The sequence below is a fragment of the Rhea americana genome, unplaced genomic scaffold (genome assembly GCF_003343005.1).
Source record: "Rhea americana isolate MKP2758 unplaced genomic scaffold, rheAme1 scaffold_246, whole genome shotgun sequence".
Lineage (NCBI taxonomy): Eukaryota > Metazoa > Chordata > Aves > Rheiformes > Rheidae > Rhea > Rhea americana.
In genome coordinates, this window is record NW_028186364.1 from 259,421 (window position 1) to 279,273 (window position 19,853).

The following is a 19,853-nucleotide window of genomic DNA, read 5'->3' on the forward strand; positions in this document are numbered from 1 at the left end:
GGCGGCGGCGAGCGGCGCTTCGCTGTGTCACGGCGAGGCCCGGCCCGGCGGGGACGGCGGAGCGCGGCCGGCCATGGAGTACCTCATCGGCATCCAGGGCCCCGACTACGTCCTGGTGGCCGCCGACACCGTAGCGGCCTCCAGCATCCTCCAGATGAAGCACGGTGAGGGGCGAGGCGGGGGTCCGCAGAAAGGGGCATATTGAAAGAAAAGGCCTCAAGGGAAATTAGCCCGTTCCTGTAACGGGAGATAGCGGCGCCCAAGATACGCGAACCAAACTGTAGCGTCTTCTAGTTTCTTTATRTGAGGGAAAAATCTAGGGGTTTCTCGTGCCTTCGAATTAATCCCAGATTAGTTTTTTCTACCCGCTRTTGCAATAACATGGACTAAAGTCTCGTTTGCAAAATATAACGGCCTTTAAAATTTGAATGTAATGCTTTTAGGAGTTTTTTTTTTAAGGACACTGCACTTTTGATAATCTTTATATGAAATCATTAACATTATGGCTAGCAGTGCTGCTACCTGAATAATACATCTCTGCTCAAGTCTGTCCAAATCAACTGGAGTAGTGTTAGGAAGATAACTGTGAAGCATATCAACACATGCAACCCATGTATGTGACCTCTTTAAGCAATATGTTATGTAAACTAATGTGATTGGTGCCAAATAGCTTTGCTGATTCTGTTTCAGGAAAATGTATTTACACCTACRATTTATTTTCCTTTGGTGAGAAAAGCCCACAAACTTTAGATATTTGCATAGGATACTGTATTTATTAATATTTGCTTCGAACTCTTAAGTAGATTGCAAAGACTGTTCAGCCTCAAAAGCAGGCACTGAACTCTCCAGATGTACAACTTCTATACAGTTTTTAGATGCTTTAACCCTTTCAATCCTATTACAGAATTGAGACATTTCGAACATCTTGCAAATGAGATTCAGCAGCATTTAGTAAATGTAAAGTGAGGTTCAGATATGGAGATACAGAGTTTGTTCTCTAGACTTAGCCTCACTATTGAGAAGCAGTCTTTATTTCACACCAGCAGCCATTTGATTTCTTGTTTGAGTCTCACCTGAGCAGTAGTTTGCTTTAACTATACAAGATTGGAGTTTTAGAATGATCACAGAATTGTCATCTAGCTTTGTTATGGCAACTTGGATTCCTGCAGATATACACAAACAAGTTTTAAAGCTAGTTACAAGTGAAAATCTCTAGTTTACTGTTCCTTATTTYCAGAATATCTCAATAGACTGCTTTGTAACTTGCAATCAGTATACAGATATTTCATTTTTTTGCTTAAAAAAGTGAGACTAGTTAAATATTGGCAACGAATAACAAGCAAAAACATTTTAGTTGCATTTATTCATATTCCTCATATTTAAAGCACAGTCCTGGATAGCAGGAGGAGGGGAGAGTTTTGACRTGAAATTTGATTCTGTATTTCTTAGGATTGTTTTTTCTTATCTTCTTGCTTTGTATTAAATGATATTTGTTTATAATGCAATATATTCAGGTAAAATAGAATAGTTACCAAAGTTCTTATTTGTGAATCAGGAGTGCATCATGTGTAGTATTAAATTTTGTCTGAACAAAGTACTCTGAAATTCTAGTTGTCATTTCAGTGCAAAAGTCATGTGTTCCTGGAATGCCTCCCTTCCTGAGAAAAGCACTTAATGCATTTCATCTTTGTTTCTCTTGGTGGTGTGTGTTTAACAAGAGTCTTATGTACTACACTATGAACTAATTGTGAGAAACTAAATGTTTAAGTTTACTCGGGAAGACTTTTTGGGAAGCGTTCCAGGATGTAACGAAGTTATCAAAGTCTTAAGTTAATGGTTCTGAAAGAAATCATGATATGTTATGATACTGGTAAAATAACTTACTCTTTTCATGACCATASCTATAATGTTGTTCTTTGCCTAGACCATGACAAAATGTTTAAAATGAGTGAGAAGATCTTACTGCTGTGTGTTGGGGAGGCTGGAGACACTGTACAGTTTGCAGAATACATCCAGAAAAATGTTCAACTCTACAAAATGAGAAATGGTRAGTGAAGGATGAGAAGTGTTACTGACTGAGGGTTTGGAGCTAAGAGTTGATGACAGATGTAGTTTGCAGTTGAATGTTAGTGGAAAGTGCTATTCTAGTTTTAAGGATTTCCATGTTTTTAAATTTTCTAGGAAAGATAACGAAGGCAGGATGAAGTAGTAGATTAGCATAGATTCGAATATATAGAATAATCCAACAGGCTTGTCCAAAGCCCTTCTAACCTTGTAGTAATATAAATGAATGAAATGTGATAGGTATGTTAGTAAAATAYTTCTCTTTATGTCCATTGCACAACAACTGTTACCAGCTTCTCATACACCTGAATGAAAAATTCAGGCTACAGGTGTAGTATTTTACTTTTCTGAAATTGTCCATTTTAATRGTGTATATATACACATGAGCTGCCTGAACTTTGAATGCCTTTTTTGTGCGGGTTATTATAATGTAGTTTCCAGAATAAACTGGAATTAAATTAAATGAAATAACAAGTTGTCATTAAATAATGTTATTTCAAAATAGGACTGGCAAGTTAGTGAAACATGAATATGAATTTGCACTGTTATCAAGAATACGTGTATTTCTTCACCAGGTTATGAATTGTCTCCTACTGCAGCTGCAAATTTTACACGCAGAAACCTAGCTGATTATCTTCGGAGTCGAGTGAGTAGCATGCGAAAGATTTTGACAGTATGAAGGATATGACTGTCCAATTTTTTTCTCAGTTCTTAATAAGTTACTGTTATTCTTTTGTGTAAGTAAGAGCAGTTAGCTTAAAGCTCTCTACACTTACATCTGTAAAAAAATCTGCCGTAAAATATTACTTGTCAAAATATTTTTATTTTCCTTGCTTATTTTATTTGACCTAGGATGCTATGCTTGCTTATTTTATTTGACCTAGGATGCTAAGGTCTGACTAGTTTCTTCAGGTGGCTGCTTGAAGCTCTAAGTGTTCGTTTATACTTTTCTCTATTTCAAACAGGCAGATGGAGGCAATGGAAAGGAACAGTAGAGGAAAGGAAAAGGAGAATTGTGGCCAAGGATAGTAGCTTAAAGAAGATTTAAATACTCTGTATTGACAAGTACCTTGCCCATACTAATTGTTCTAAAAATCATCAATGTGAAAACTGAAATTTAGTATGAGATCTGGCTACCTGATTACTGTGGCTTTTCAGGGGAAAATTCTATCTTCAAGTGATGGAATCTGATAAAGTGGCTTGTTTTCAGCGATGACTTCACTTTGCTGAAGGGGTGTGCCTTATTAAAAATTGATCTGTTTATTCACAAAATAGTTATCAGTTAACAGCAACTAATAGAACTATAGCCTTAAAATTCTACCTTTAAACCCAATAGGCAATAATTACAAATACTGCAGACAGCTAACTGAATTAAGAATCTTTACCATTAAGATAAGGTTGTCAGTTTTCATGTGAATGCACTGAATCAGTTTAATCTTCTCAAAATGATTTAATAGAGCAAAGCTTTTTGTACTTAGCAAAAGTCCCTTTTGTAAACAGCCTGAAGCTTTTAATAAGTATCAAAAAGGAGCTGGAGTTGTTTTCAAACTGCAATTACTGATTTTTTCATGGTATTTTTTTCAAAGTATTTTTAATAAATTCATCTCATCAATCATTGTCCAGCTGCTTTGCTGGGGTACCATTTGAAGCCTAGTATGGAAGTCAAGATGTCTGTGTTTATGTAGAGCCAAGCAAGATGAAAGACAAATTGGTGTCTCAGGACATCTGCTTTCCAAACGGTTGACGTGGGCATTTGATAAATGAGTATAACACATGGTTGAATAAAACTTATCTCCTGKGGTGAAAAGGCTTAATAATTATTTATGTAAAATGTTCTGTTTTCAGCTGAAAGATGTCATGGAAAAACAAACTGACACTTAAAGGTCCAAGACTAGGGAGCATTTCATTAGCCCTCTGCCCAACACATAAACAAGAGCAATGGGAGCAAAAAGGATACTGAAAATAAAGTTGAACAAATCTGTCAGGGATAGGAAATGAGATGAATTAGGTTGGTTGCTATTCCAATAGAATTTCAGACTTGAAATGATACAATTTGTTAGAAGATAGCACTTAACCATCAGAGCTGTTGAGAACTCTACATGTGTAGAGTAAGGCCCAATCCCTTGAGGAACTTGTCATCCACAGGAACAATGGAAGATCAGTATTCTCATTTSAGATACGGGTGACAACTGAAGATAGCTGCTCGTAGAGCAAGTCAGTAGAAGAACTCAGAGTCAGTGAAGGATTCTGACTGAATTTCTTATGAAATACTCTTCTGGTTTAAATATGATTTCAGCAAATTAAGTGGATTAAAAATGGTTGGTAAATGGTTGTTCCTTAAAGGAAAGCAATGCTGCTTTCTTTAACTCTTATTCGGATGTAATTTGAAAGACCTGTGTGTGTTTTGCATAGAACTCTGCTGTTTCTCTGGTCGATGCTGAAGGAGCAATACCACTGGGTGCCTGTACRTTGCCTAGATGGCTCTCAGCTGCCTGACATTAATGACTTGTCTCATAACCTGCACATATGATATAGGTGAGGCTGACTTTGAATGTCCTGCCCACTTGAGCACAGGCAACCATTTGTTATGTAAGATTAAAAATATCACTAATGAGAGTTGTAAGGCAAGGCAAACCTGGCTAGCAGAATGTGACATGATGTGGCAATGTTGTCTTCCTCTGTGCCATATCCCTTGAACCCTGATCCTCTGCACTTCCCTCTTTCCTGAGCCCATGCTCGTCTTCCAGCTCACCTGCTCCAGATGGGCAGCACGGTGGGGAGAACGCTAGCAAAGGCAGATGTGTGTGTTTACTGGAGRCAAAATGTTGTGCTGTTGCAGATGGCAATGCCCTAGAGCGAATGGTGCACTTTGCCACTACTGTCACACTACAGTGGTCTCTATACTGTAGGGAGAACTCTTTTTCTTTAAACACAGACTTCATGATTTGATTGCAGGGTTTTCAATTTGATGCTACAAATCTTGACATCGGAAGACTTCCTTGAATTTTTTATGTATTATAATCCTTCTAGTATCAAGCAAATTAACAGCAGCTCTATCTATTTAAATTGTGTATTGGATTCAGGGAGCTTACTGACTTAATCATGTGCATGATAAAAAATGGGAAGGTAACATCCTCTATTAGGAGGAGAAAATAGTTTAGAAGTAGAGAATTTGGGGAGAAGATGCTTAGCTTGTTGGTGTATTGACATTTCAGCATGTAAAATTCTTACTTTGTTTTGGAGGGCTAGAAGGTATGTGGGGGAGTGTCTAACACTGAAACAGAATGGTTTGGGGCATTATGCAGTTACCACAGCCCAGCCCACAACAGCTTGTTCTTCACTATTAACCCCTGTCTGGGTTCTTCCCTGTGTTAGCTGGTTTGATTTTGTTTGTATTTATAGATCATCCATCACAAACATAAGGTTCTACAGTGTAGTTGCTTGTTTTTTGCAGCAGTTGGCAGTGTGTTTAGCAGTGGTAAGTTTCTATCTTTGCCCTGTAGTGTGTGACTTTTTTTAATAATGTTTTTTTTCCCAATTTGAAACCCACTGAGGAGGGTTGCATTTCTTCAAATGTTAGTGATTAATAAGCAAAGGAGTGAGTTTCTGCTATTGGACAGCCAGGGGGTTCATTTGTGAGCCTTATTTGCTGAGTGGAAAGATCTTTGGATTAGCATGCAAAATTAGTGGGGAAAACAAATACTGTGTTAACTAGCTGACATAATAAGGCATCTGTGTCATGTTACATTTAAGTCAATAAATTTTGAAAACAGTTGAATTACAACATGGTTGCAGCTTTAACAAAGCATGCAAATGTAGAGTTCTTGCCAGAGCATAAATGGATTGCGAGTTCAAGAAAATGTTTGCTGCTTTTCACATGGGGGATGATAAACAACAAGATAATAGTGATGTTACAGCTCTATGCCTTTCCCTATTCTGTGGACATCACTTTCAGTACTAGGCCAATGTGAGTCCTGTGCTTTGTTCTCCTTGAAATGGAGAGTACAGAGTTCTAGTGCAGTTGACTTGATCAGTTCTAATTGTGCTAAACTTTGGGTTTTATTTTTTAGGCCAGTGAAGTTTCTTATGTCAGACACAAGTGCAGTTCTGAGTTTCTAAATGTCTGTCAAGGTTGGGACAAACCTCATGGATTGTGTAGTYCAGGTTCCTTTTTGGCAGTCATTCATATTATACAATCCCTTCCTCTTGGCAGGAAGAATTTACCTTTTCTTTTTTTAAATATATATCTCATAGCATGTATGGTTTTTGATAGGATTGCATATAAATATCCATCATAAGAGTTGGATTTTTTTGGGAAAAATACTGTCATATTCTAGAGTTGGGGCTTGGAACTTAGCTGGAAGACATGTAAGTTGTAATATTTATATGATAATGATCAGGTTAAACATGCAAGGCCAGCAAGGAGCAGTTCTCCTATAAGAAACTAATAAAGTGGTACTGTAATATCTTAGGGATGACTTGAGCTTCTTGTAAGTCTACCTGTCAGTTTCTTGTGATGCAAAGCATAAAGTGTAATGACCTGGGCTTGTAACTTTGAGATGATTACATTGCTGTGCTGTTTTCTKCTGCTGCTGAATAGTCTGCCTGTATTTTTAAAAGTTTTATGCTTTTTTCTGAAACACAGATCTTATACTTCTATCCAGTGGTTTTTTTTTTTTTTTAAAAAAAAACTATTGGTTTCCATTTGCTTGTTGTAATTAAGACTAATGTGGAAACTGCTTTGGTACCAGCTGGCTCCTGCATGGGGGTAGTGATGCTGTACTTCTCTTCCACTGTTACCTTCTTCAGCCTCCTAGATGATTCACCTGCTAGTATTGCAAATGCTAAGCTTGGTACATATAGCATGTTAAGTTGCAGCATATTATTGGGGTGGTTAGAGGGAACCAAAATAACTTCCCCCTCCCCCAAACCTTCTATAGTACAGCATCTTGTTGTGATGCTATGTTTAATTATAGGTGACAGGTTCTGGCCTGAATCCAGAGATTGTCAGTTCCTCTCTCCTTGTCCACGCTTGGCAGGATGCTTCCTCACGCCCACCTCTCTCCCCCTTGCTGTGACTTTGGCTTCCGCCAGATGTCACACCGCTGCTTGTCACCGCCCAGCCTTCCCGTTGCTGATCTTGGTGTTCTAGTGTATTTATCACAACTGTTCTCTTAGCTGTAAATTCTGAAGAATTTCACACATCTCTTAATCACTGTTGTTATTTTAAATCAAACAGCATGAAGTGTAAAGCTACTTTGRATGAAAAGTATTGCCTCCAACACTWAGGTTAAGTTAGCAAAAAAAACTGTTTTGAGTTTCTCCYGAAGTGTTAGTCAACCAACCTATTTGGAAGACCTTTGTAATTACAGCAATCTTTTTCAAGAACTTTAAACTCTTGCCATGAATTTACATATAAAATCCAAGGCTATATTTAAAATGAAGGACTATCTGGTTATTAAAGTTCAATGTAAAACTAAGTAAATATTTGCATCTTACTGCATCCTGATTGAGTCTGGGGTTGATAAGTCAGTGTATGACAGTTTGAACTGAATCATGTTGACTAAACAAGACTGAAAGGATTGAAGTGTGCAGGAAGATCCCAGTCCCAACAGAGATGTTACTCATGTTGAGGTGCAGTGAAAATTTTCCTTCTACTGTTTGCTTCCGTTTCTATCCATATTATGAATGACTGGACTTAACAGTTATGGTCTTGAGTTCCTACATAGTTGGAAAAGAGCTTTTGTCTAAGGCTTTTGTAAAGTTTCMTTTGTGGTAAATTTTGACCCATTTTGCAGGTTTTTTTCTGGCTAAAAAATGTAGTTAGCTAAATGGAAATGAGTTGAAAGCTTTAAGACTCACTGCACAACATCTGGAATTATGAGAGCAGTCAGTGGAGTAGTTTTTCTATAATGGATAGTAGCCTTTTGCTCTGAAAACCGTAGTGCCTAAAGTGCTGGGAGTTTGGTTGGTGGAGTTAAATCTCTTCAGCTTTCATGTAGGAAAGCCTGCACAATTTTCAAGTTTTTTGAAATCCTTCTTGGCTCAGCACTGCAAAAGGTAGCCTGGATGTTGCCTTAGATGCTGACTTTGAATTTACAATACAGGAACAAATTTGATGAACATGAGTTCTGGTCATAAGTGTTGTAGACTGACAAGGTGATCTACACATTTTTCCTGTATATTAAGTGTCATTTGAAGAGAGACTTTTTGACCAGGTGATAGACTTCATTGTCCAAAGTGAATTATGCACTTAAATGTATTACAAGTGCTGAAAGTTGTCTCAAGTATTCTATTGTGTTCATTTTAATGGACAGTATATAGGAGCAGTTTTAGCAAATGTATGTAATTCCAGGTTCTTTTTTGAACCTAAATTTAAAAATAATTTATCATATATATCCTCATTTTATGTACAAATCTGGAAAGAAGAGGTATAGGGACACCTGTTTTATTCATTATGATAGAATGCAATACGAAGAAAACTGCCTAAAATATGAAGCAAACTGCTAAGGAATGGCTAGACTTTCAAGTATAGCTCAACAGAATAGCATGGTACACTAATGCAGTTGAGTGGTCTTTTTGGCTAAAATGTAGTTATTTCCTGATCTTCTTTAATAGGTTGTTTCTGAAGTCATAAACAAGAATCAGAAGATAGATATTAAGTTGTCTTAACTTCTAGTTTAAAGAAAACTCTCAACCAAACAAAAGCTATTGCTGCCATAACGTTGCCATACCAAAGTAGTTGTCTGTTTTGAATGGAAATAAACAAATTCCCTAGCTTTTTCTTATTCATTTGATCGTGTTAGCCTAATATTAAAGACTAAATTTGGTACATGCAATAAAAGTCTAACTCTCAATTAAAAAGATAGCATAATATTGTGTGCAACTGTTCATACTGTATGCAAGTTTTCATATGTGATAAAATGGTCTGTGGTTACCTGCAGAGACTGAGGAAAACAGGATATTGAGTTAAAGTTTTTGTAAACTGTAAAATGTTCACAATGTGTTCCCATGTTGACAGCAAAAAGTCCATGGGTTTATGTCGAGATGAAAAACTCTAGTGTGAAGAWATTTTAATTCAAGTTTTCTTTAATTTTAATGTGCCATGACAGCTGTTTAAAAAATAGGTTATAGGAGAATTGTAGACAGTTTAGTTTTGCTTCTTGGAGTCCATAATACTACCAAAAGACYTAATCTGTTTTTCAGTTCAGAGATTGAACTCTCCTGCAGACAGTACTGATGTAATTGCTAGTAGCCTTTTATGGTAAACTTTAAATTATGTATGTTGCTATTCTGTACGTAGCATGGGGAATTAAGATTCAAGGATTTGGGTGTGGCTGCTTTAATGAAAATACGGTTTCCGTTGCAGACCCCTTACCATGTCAACCTTCTCTTGGCTGGCTACGATGACCATGAAGGTCCAGCCCTTTATTACATGGATTATCTTGCGGCTCTGGCTAAAGCTCCCTTTGCAGCACATGGATATGGTGCATTCCTTACCCTCAGCATCCTTGACCGCTATTACAAGCCAAGTAAGTGAAGACTGTGGAGAAGAATTCTCTTCCTCTTTAGTAAATTAAAGGTTTAAAAATCAGAATTATACATTTGAGTCAGAYAATCCAGTACAACTGCTGCAGTATTACAGACTTGAACTTGACTTTTTGCTAGACTACAAATATAATTTTAAAGATTGCCTTCTRTTTTTGCTAAGTGGTAATATGAAATTAGACAACCCTTTGAAGKGCTTTCCTGTTTAAAGTGTAACAGACTAAAGTTTCATTTATTCTAAAACATGACTAGATTTTCTTAGACCATTAGCTGCTGGTAGTCTGTGTCTAACAGCATTTTGATAACTTTATGTTCCTCTGTTTGCTTATCTATTGTTTATGACGCATTTTTCCAAAGTATCAATCTATAGTGTAGTCTCAGATCTATACCTCAGACTGCCAGTTTTATGCACATGGTAACTGTTGATCATAATTCTCCTATGTGTCTAAAGTCTTTTGAATCATAATTCAGTTCTTTGCCAAAGAATAATCTCCGTTTACAGATGAGGAAATGTGCAAAGCTGGGAATATTGTTAATTTGACATCTTTCGATTTGGCTGTAAAACTAGCTTACTCCTTGCTATGTGTAAAGTTGGGTAGCATAGCTATTCAATTAGTAATACTTTTATCTATCTTCTGCAATAAATCCAGCCATAAACTGATATTTTATTCTAATAGGAGTTCTTCTGCCTAAACAGTGAGTGCAGGTGTAGAACTAAAAAAACCCCTCTAGAAACAAGTTGCATGTGATCCACAGAGCTTGGATTTTTATTTTACCGTTTCTCTTGTCCYTTGAAAATGATACTGCTCCTTTTCTCCTTTTCTTTGTGAAAGGAGAAAATTAATGAATTACAATATGTTGTCATGGCTTGCCATCCCTATAGAGTGCTAGGTTTTATCCTAATGTGTGAGAATAGCAGGGGCATCACACACGTGCCTTTCCCATTATTAAAACTAATACCCAGCAGGGAATGTAGCACTAAAACCAATCTCCGCCTACTTTCACTGACTTGCAGCCGGCTGTGGACAGATGGAGCTGATTTAAAACTGTAATAAACTCGAGAAGAGAGAGACGGCTGGACTTCTCCGAAGCCCAGTCCCTGGCCATGGGAGGCAAAATTCCGTCATGCTTCCCATTCAGTGTAACAAATCGATTCTCAATGGCTTGTTGCAGCGTGAGCCCTTCAGTGCAGGGCATCCTCAGTACATCTGGAAAGTGTTTTCTGTGAGCTGAGAAGGAGTTTTTAGTGCTCAGCTGAAAAGTTGTTTAAATTTAATAAAAGTTTCTGTTGAGAGAGATGGCCTCTAATTAAAGCAATCTGTGGATGTTTTCTCTTTCAGGTATCACACGTGAGGAAGCTGTAGAGCTCCTAAAGAAATGTCTAGAGGAGGTGAGTGGCCGAACTTAAGCCCGTGTGATCTTGAGAAAGGAATGTTTGTTTGCATTCATTTGCTGATATTTTTCCTGTTCCTCTTGTTGCATTTTTTTCCTGTCTTTGCCAGAAGGGGTAATAAATACACATTGGCCAGATGTGGAATAGCTACTGAGGAAAAGGATTTGTGGGCACTTGCATTGTCTTAGTGTGGTTCATGTCCTCTAGAACGTAAACTTTAAGCTTAATTGCTTTTCTTTACTTCTGCTTCTTCCACRCTTAGCATAGTATTGATGCAGACAGTCTGACTTTTCCTTTTACGTTGTTTCTGAACATAATGCAAGCATCCTTCTGTTACTACTTTACATGTACGTAACTAGTACATGCTTTTAAGCACATTTCTTCATAAGATGAAAGAGAAATGTAATAGMGATACTACTTAAGAAGCTGATCCATTTTAGCATAAATATCCTCTCAGACTACCAGTCTTTCATTGTGTAAAAAAAAAAGTCTATCACAGTCTTCAAGGGACAGAATTGAATTGCATATAGTTAGGAAGAAACAGCTAGGGAAATCTTGGGAAGAAGTATTATATTAGAGATTCTATTTGACATCTTTTTGAAATACATACTTTGTGGCCTAAGTTGTAGCCTACTCTAGCTTTCCTTAAATGCCTTCCATGTTAACAGGCTTTGTGTATTTTACATCTCTAGCCTAGTTAGGCTGGTCTAACAAAGATAATCTTATGACAGATTAGTGAAAAACTCTGGTGACCTGAGATAATAGAACAACCAGGATGAAAAGTTAGACAAGAGAATTTTTTGATGTGCAACAGCATATCAAAAATTGTGCTTAAATTGTGCTCTTTATTTAAGCTTTGAATGAATCTCGCCTCTTTTGTCTTTTCCTGAACAGCTTCAGAAACGCTTCATCCTGAATCTGCCTTCTTTCAATGTCCGGTTCGTTGACAAAGATGGCATCCATGAAGTGGACAATATACTCCTTCCCAAAGCGATATCCTAACCTGTGAGATCTTTCTTCAGTGGTAGTCTTTTTTGTTCACTTYCAGATTTTTCTATTCATTTGAATCACACAAGTCATGTACTGCACTGGGATATCAAATAAAGATTCACATTTATATAGCCAGTCTTATCTTTTTATTCCACTGATCCTTCTCAAAAGTATTTTAAGTAAATCATTTAAATGAAGATGCAACTTGTTACATTGTTAATGGCTGCATATTCATTCAGGTTGCATATTCTTTCTCTGCTATTCTGAGACTTTATACAAAGTTTATTTTACTCATTAAAATTTTTCTGCCTGAAGTTTCTTTGTGTATAGGGAAACTGATACTGTATTTTTTAGAAGATGATTTGTTGTAATCTGCTTTCACAATTGAGCATTAAAGGTCAATAAACAGAGGGCAGAATTTTCATAGTAATTATACTAGCATCTGTTGAATACTTCCAGAGACTACTTCACTGTTTGCAGTATATAAAAAATCTAGTTTTCAAAGGCTGTTCGTTTGATTTTATTTTTAGTTTCAATTTAATGCAAYTGAAAGGTGAAAGACTACTTTCAAGAAATAGAATGAGACTTAAAATGCTATAGAGTCCTATTTTTAACTCATCTGGTAATAGTTCTATTACTGGGAAAGAATATTCTCCTTCCGCTGGCAAAACTGTCTAATAGCTGYATTAAGTATTTCAAATAGAAACAGATTTATCAGTCATTTTTCTTAACATGTCTGTACATTCAGAAGTACATGAAGGAAATTCAATAAGAAATTTCCAACATTTTTCATAAATCCTTGGATTAATATCAACTGTCTAGAGCTTTTTTCTTTCCATGAGAATAATCACTAGTCTTTCCAGGGTTCAGATGATGCTTTTATATAAAAATTACAGTCACAGAACAACCTCAAGTAACTGTCACTGTGCAGCTGGTACTTGGTCTCTGCCTGTAAGTGGTCTCTTTAAGATGAGTTTCAATTCAGGGACTACTGCCTGGATGAGTTACCCGTTTGAAATGTTCTGCTTGGATGCTTCCTTTAGCTTTAAAATGTTTGTATATATATCCTGGAAACAAAGATGGATGTGTATGAGATTATGCACAGACTCTTTGTGCTGCATGTTTTAACATCTAAGTTCTCAGGGTTGGGAAAGCTAAGTAAATGAGACATTTATCTTGGTTTGTTAAAACATTTTTGATCTTGCTCTGTAGTGCATTTTCAAGATACTTCCATTTTTATTTACAATAGAGATGAGAYTCCAAATGTGGCTGAGGAACCACTTCTCTCTGCCATGTGTAGGCTTACTCTGAAATCCTGCCTGTGCTGAAGGTAGTGGCAAAAGCTCCATATACTTCAATGGATAAAGAATRTTATTCTCTTCCCTAAAAGCTGCCAATATAAAAAAACAAGTATTCCCATTTTACAGGGAGTGTGAACTGGATCAAGTTGCTCAGTGTCATTGAAGAAACTTGTGGCTCCAATGCTTTAACTGATCCTGCTCCTTTTAAGACTGGCCTTACTTAAATCTAATTTTGAACTCAAGCTCCATCAGGCTTTGTAGTTTTTAATTCTTTCCAGAGTAAATTTAATTATCAGCCATTTTTATTGTAGTTGTGGCTGCAATGGCTTTTATTTAAAGCCAATGGCATATAACAAACATTTTACTAAAACCTTTRTCTTCTGAAAACATTTTCAGCTCCTTACATATAAGAAAGGAAATCCCAAGTATTTTCTCTTGGCAGGTCACATTTAATGTAAGTAAAATCTTATCTTTGAGTGTCCTAGTTCTTCTGTGATGGCAATCTCACCCCTTCATGTTGCATTAATGTATTTTTGTTTAGTTTAATATGCAGCATCTCTAATTTATTTTACCACTGATCTTGAACGTTTTTACAGGTTTCCTGTCTCTTTTCAAAGTCATTGCAGGGTGGCTAAGTTGATGTGATATTTTTGTCACTGCATATCCAAGTAGTGATGTCTCCTTATTGGAGATATTCTTTGTTTCACAAACCCCAAAAGRGGTGTTGTGCTATTAGATCATGTTAGTCTGGCAGAGGATCTGCCTAGAGTTTTTATTGACACCTATTTGCATGCAGGTGATTAATAAACATAAAACGATTATTCCATTGCAAACACCCGTGTTGGATTCAGGTTGGAGTGGAACATATGTTTTGCCTGAGGGCAAGAACCAGGCTCTGAATTCACCATTGAGTGAAAGATAAGGGGTTGCATCAGAAGCTAACAGAGCAGCAACCTCTAGAAATGCAGACATTTATTGCCAAGCAATGGAACAAAAGAATTGACCCAAAGCGTAAGGATGTTCTTTAGCATTTAATGAAATAATTTATTTAGGGGACTTTTCTTTCTAGAACATATACATACATACATATATATATATATATTTTTTTTTAGAGAGAGAGAGAGATAATACTCTTGCCAGATAACTTTGTGGATTGTTTTAAAGATGTCTATAGTGTTGATCTTTATATTCACAGAAACKCTAGACTTTTTTTTTTGAATGTAATACATGATCTGTTTGAAAARCACTTTAAGATTTCTTATTTTGGTTCCTTATAGAAAAGAAAGGCCCTTGTTTTCAGTAACTGCTTTAGTTTTAGCCCCTAAAGCATTTGGAAGCTGTATTTTACCTAGAATCTAGGAATACCTTTTAAAAAGAATCCATCATTCTGTTTGAAAAGCATCTATATTTAACACTACATGTATCTTAAATCTTCTCTGAAAGAATAGATTACTGCAAAGAATAGTGCTTAGTAGTAATACAAGGTTTTAGTTATTTATATATATTGTATCTAAATCATGCTTTTAACAATGGTAAAGTATTCCTGGGTTATTGTTGTATCCACAGTGAGCTGTTTTGCTTTGCTTTGGCTAGTAATTCTGACCATATGTATTACTATGAAAGCCTCAGGGCCTAAAGAGTTAACAAGGCACTTTTTCTCGTTTTAGGTTTCCTGTTTAAAGATGGTCTTTTCCTGAGCACTGTGTGCATGTAACAGATCATTGCACCAGCTCATCTCTTCAAGAGCTTAGTTTGCTGTAAGATCAGTTTACAAGGGAAAAGAGCCTGTGTGCCTTAGGCCATGTCAACTAGGAGTGCTTTGCTGAAAGCAGCATCTCTCCTAGGTGCAGCACTCATAGGCCTGGCCTRACCTAAGTGCTTGTGCTGCTTGTACAAGCAATTGGCTTGCATCAGTAGACCTTACAGGMGCAGTTTACACAGGGAGAAGCTTCTCTTTTTTTTCCTTGGTGTTAATTATATCTTTTGGGGGAAGAAAAGCTTCCTCTACTGCTGTACTCAGCCATTATGTTAGCTACTGATGGGGGAGAGCGCCCCTAGTTTATTCACTAGCATGTGTGTTTTCCAGAGGTCTCTGATTCAGGAAATTGCAACCTCATTCAATTAAAAAAAAAAAATCAAGCTTCAGGTATAGGCAGGTGAAATGCCTTGTACCTGGGGCAAAGTTTTTCCATGTAAACCTAAGGCCCTTCAGAGCAGGTATGCTTGTAGAAATCAGTGAGTCAGTGTAGTGACTGTACAAYGACAGAATAGAATAGCAGTAGTATTTGGAGGAATCATATCCAAACAGTATGCTTAGTCCATTCTGAGTTTGATTTTTGTGGTGAGATAAAACAGTTGCTGGCAGAAGCCTGTTTGCAGCAAAAAGAAAAGGAGCCATCGGTCTCCAGAGGAGATRCAGGAACAGAGTAGGCTAGACTCTCCCAAGTAGGATTATTCATGTGTTCTTGTCTCTAGTTTTGACAGTAAGTTCCTATGTGAAGTTATAGCTGATGCCAGGGCTGACATTGTGGTATGTTCATAGTGCTTAAGAATGGTTGATTCTAACTTGCACATGGAGYTGATTGTTTTCCTACTTGATGCCAGGGCAGAATATTCATTCTTGTACAAAATATTTTGATATCTAAGGAAGAAGAAAAACCTGTGAATCTGCTACTTATGTGGTACAGAACACATACAGTGTATATAAGGAAAATACACTTATCCTACCCATAAAAATAGGTTTATCCTTCAACCCTTTTTAAATTCTTTGTCTTCAATGGTTTAACCTTATGCAGAGGTTCCATGTGTTGTTATCAGTCTACCATCAACAGTAACTAAGTGCAGGAAATTCTCATGTGAGCACTGATCAAGCTAAACAGACAGTTGTTTTAACAGATTAAAAAAAAAGTGGTGAAATTAATATATTTTGTTGCATTTTTTCCATGTCCTTGACAAGTTTGAACCCCTGTGTACTCATGACCTGCTGAGGACTATGTTAAAAAATAAAACAGTTGTCTGAAAAATGTAAAGTGACATTTTAAGCATTTTGGTTCTGTGCTAATGTGCAATTAGGTAGTTATCCAATAAGCTTATTCATGTAGTCTAACTCGAGACAGCTGTGGAAGGGGTGGAGAAAACCCTTTATGAATGGTGAGGAGGGAAGGGATGTTTAAMGGAATCTGTTTCAGAATTACTAGTATGTTTTTCTGTGTATAATGTAGTAAAGCATTAAAGATTAGCAATTTTTTTAAGGAAAWTTAAACTCTGCTAATCAAATCTATATTGAGGTAGAACTAATATATGCCTACATCTGAATACCAACAAATGCAGTGTAAGTTTTGAATCTTTGGCTAACTTAGTTTTATAAAGAAGTAATCCAAACAGCTTGATTGTCACAAGATGGAGACAACCAAATATTCTAATTCTYTCTGAGATGGTGACCTGGATGAGTATATTTTGATGAAATTCTTCTAAACTGTCTAAGTCTRCTTTCGGCACTTAATGAAAATTATTTGGGGCTCTGCTGAAACCTGCAGGTTTTTGTTGCCTGTTTACAAGGTTTTGCRTATTTCAGCAGTTCAATATTGGGGCCTTGCTTGCCCTTTGTCAATACCGTGCAGCTGCCCTAGAATTCCACTGATCAMATGGTGTTTAGTATTCATACGGATAGCAACTATATGCTAGGATAAGATAACAGTGGAAGTGAGGCAGAGCTCTACTTTATACATTTTTCTCATTGATCAATTTCACTAATTTTTTGTTTGAAAAAATCTTTTATTTTAAGCTAATTGCATTTCCTTTGAGCCCTGGACTTGCTAGTTGCGTGGACACGTTACATACTGCATGGGAAAGGAGCAAGCTGTGGTTAACTTCTGAGAAGGTAGTATATAGTGCTTAATAGAGGCTGCACTGATATCAGATGGTTTTGGTGTTTATGTACAAACATGAAAACAATGCATCTTATCTGGTTAATTTACAAAGACATAAAGATAAAGCTGGCTCTGTCATAATTTATCTGTTTCTGTAGAGCTATTGACAGTACCCCATTAAGTAGCACCAGAGTGCCTGTGGGCTTAAGTGATGCTTGGTCTCTACTGCTAAATGTTTCACTTGAAATGCAAGGTATGCCACTGCCTCGTTACCAGAGGTCTTTGGGCTCCTAGTTTAGTTTGTGGAGAAGCCTTGCGTATCTGGCAAGCCTCTTCCATTCAGCAGAGGGCAGTGATCTTGCACGCACACCATCTTTTCAACAACTGAGTTTTTTGAATCTTTGAGGGTTCTGCTGCTGGGTGAGACCAGATACGTGATGCAGGATTAGAGGGTCTCCTGGGATTACTTATTTCTATTTTCTCTTAAAAATAGTGATAAAGTTCAAACTTTTTAATCTTTCTGTATAATCATCCTTAAAATACTGAACCCCTGAGTGGGCACTTTTAGGAAGAAAACGATTGARACTGGGTCCTAGACTTCATTCGTTTTTAGTATTCACCCAAAGYACATTAGAAACTTACCCAAATTCATTTGGGGCTTTCGTCTGGTACAGCTGATATTCTTAAACTTGTGTATTTGTATTTACCCTAGTGTTTATTGCCCATGCTTTGAAACATCAGGAAGGCTGGCTGTGTGAACACTGCCAGAGGTCAGCTTGCCTTCATCTCAGATGTTTACATAAGCTGGTTAAAAATTTGAGGTTAACCTCTGCTGATGTATTTAGGAGCTGTAAAGACATACGTTTTTGGTTTTGTTTCYACATTGGTTTCAAAATCTGCAGAGAACTAAACCAAAAGGTTCTTTATGTTCAAAATCTGTGAAGAAGCTCATTAACACATTAATGGAAAAAAGCATTGGCTCAACCTGAACTGAACAGAGCTATTCTTCATAGTGCTCAGCTGAAATACTCTTTAGCTCAACAGATTCAAAGGTTCTGTGACAACTTTCTTCAAGGATGTGTCCCTTAGAACAGGAATATGCCTTTATTTACCACCTTTTCATCAGATACTAAAGACTTCAGCAGGGTAAGACCTAGAGCATAGATTCTCCAACCTGTTTGTCATCTTAGTGTTACAAAAGGTGCTGCATAGGGTGAATAGATCTCGTGCATCTTCCGTCTTGCCTGTTTCTCTGCAGGCAGCTGAGTGCTTCCCAGTTTGCTGCTTGGATGTGCCTGCTGGGCTGGTGAGCATGCTGGTGGCTGGCCGTGCCACGCTGAGGCTGTGATGGACTATGTGTCCCGCGCACGGATGCGGGTGTACTTTGCTCCTAGTTTGACGCCAGAGGGCTATGCAGAACTKGATTTTCCTTGCAGAGAGATTCTGAATGTTTCGGAGTTAGAGTAATTTGTACTGGAAGGCTGTAGCCTGGTTTAGGGTGGTAATTACTGAGGTGTTCTGGAAGCTTGCTATCAAGGCCAAATTAGCAGGAAAGTCTGTAAGGTGTAATATACTCCTGACATGATGAGGCTGGGGGAGAAGAAATTAAATGAAAACAGGTCAAGAGTGGGAGGCCTGGACTGAAGCAATTCTTTGTGGTGCCAGGGTCCATTTAAGACTCAAACCAGCAGCAGGTTACAAAGAGGATGTGAGAAAGGTTCTTCTGATCGTCCGAGCTAAGCAAACTGGCCCTTCCACTGGTGGTCTCCTCAGCAGTGCCTGTAACACCTACAGCCCAGGAACCTTTGGCGTGCTGTCATCCCAGTTTGAATTCTTTTCTCCTTGTTCTCACACAGAGCCAACAGACAGTGGAGCAGAAAAGGAATTTTTAAAGGAATTAACTTTTTATTGTAATTWAAAAAAAATTAAATACTATATCTTTGCCTGAAACTGGTGAAAAACTTTTTTTTCCTTGTAGTTATAGTGCTACACTTCTGATATTATTTTAACATCTTGTTTGATGGGGAGAATCAAACAAAAGAAGCATTTGAAGGTGTCAGTATAAAACGAGCCCTCCAGAATAACAGTGGCATCGTGGTCACTGATTGCCTACTATGTGAGAGGCAACCGGGTGCTCTCAGCTCTGAGGTTACGGGGTCAGATCCTGGATATGTGTTAGCCCTGTGGAGCAATGTCTGGAATTATTATTGCTATTTACGTTACCCTGTACGTTGAAGATGTAGGGACGCTCAGGTGGCTGCAGTGGGAATCCTTTGCAATGTAAAGGAGGTGCAGGAAGGCCAGATGACACCTTTCGGCTCAGCGTGTTCAGTTCTACGTGACGACTGGGTTTAGAGCGTTCCCCCCAAAGTCTGTTAGAATAATTAAGACTATAGTGGTATGTTGCACATGACAACTGTGATATCTGTCTAGGCTGCTAAATCAATAATCTCTAAAGCAAGCAAATTGCATTTGGTTTACTGCCTCATTTGAAAATACCTTTGTTTTTGGTGTTTTGATTCAATTGCATTAACAGGGGGGAAAAAATCTTCCTCTGCTTACTGACTGTGTGGTTCCTTGGACTTTATATGTAAAGTCTGAAATTTAATGGACTCTCTCATACATGAAAGAATGTGTTAACTATAGGCCAGCAAAGTCTGTTTATTTCTCGTTTCAGCACAGTTATTA

The 19,853-nt window shown here is 37.5% G+C and overlaps 1 protein-coding gene across 1 annotated transcript; it reads left to right on the forward strand.

Moving 5' to 3' along the window:
* Nucleotides 1-6: 6 nt before the first annotated feature.
* On the forward strand, nt 7-12,126 carry PSMB2 (proteasome 20S subunit beta 2). Its single transcript, XM_085306701.1, has 6 exons — nt 7-164; nt 1,925-2,047; nt 2,640-2,710; nt 9,434-9,596; nt 10,953-11,002; nt 11,900-12,126. Exons 1-6 carry the CDS (start codon nt 74-76, stop codon nt 12,005-12,007), a joined length of 606 nt encoding a protein of 201 aa, XP_085162827.1. The 5' UTR covers nt 7-73; the 3' UTR covers nt 12,008-12,126.
* Nucleotides 12,127-19,853: the final 7,727 nt, after the last annotated feature.

What these genes read in the sequence shown, in the direction of transcription:
- PSMB2 (XM_085306701.1), top strand. Translation starts at nt 74, where the DNA reads ATGGAGTACCTCATCGGCATCCAGGGCCCCGACTACGTCCTGGTGGCC. An exon ending in CATCCTCCAGATGAAGCACG is followed by an intron (nt 165 to 1,924) that starts GTGAGGGGCGAG and finishes TTCTTTGCCTAG; the next exon opens with ACCATGACAAAATGTTTAAA. An exon ending in TGACCGCTATTACAAGCCAA is followed by an intron (nt 9,597 to 10,952) that starts GTAAGTGAAGAC and finishes TTTCTCTTTCAG; the next exon opens with GTATCACACGTGAGGAAGCT.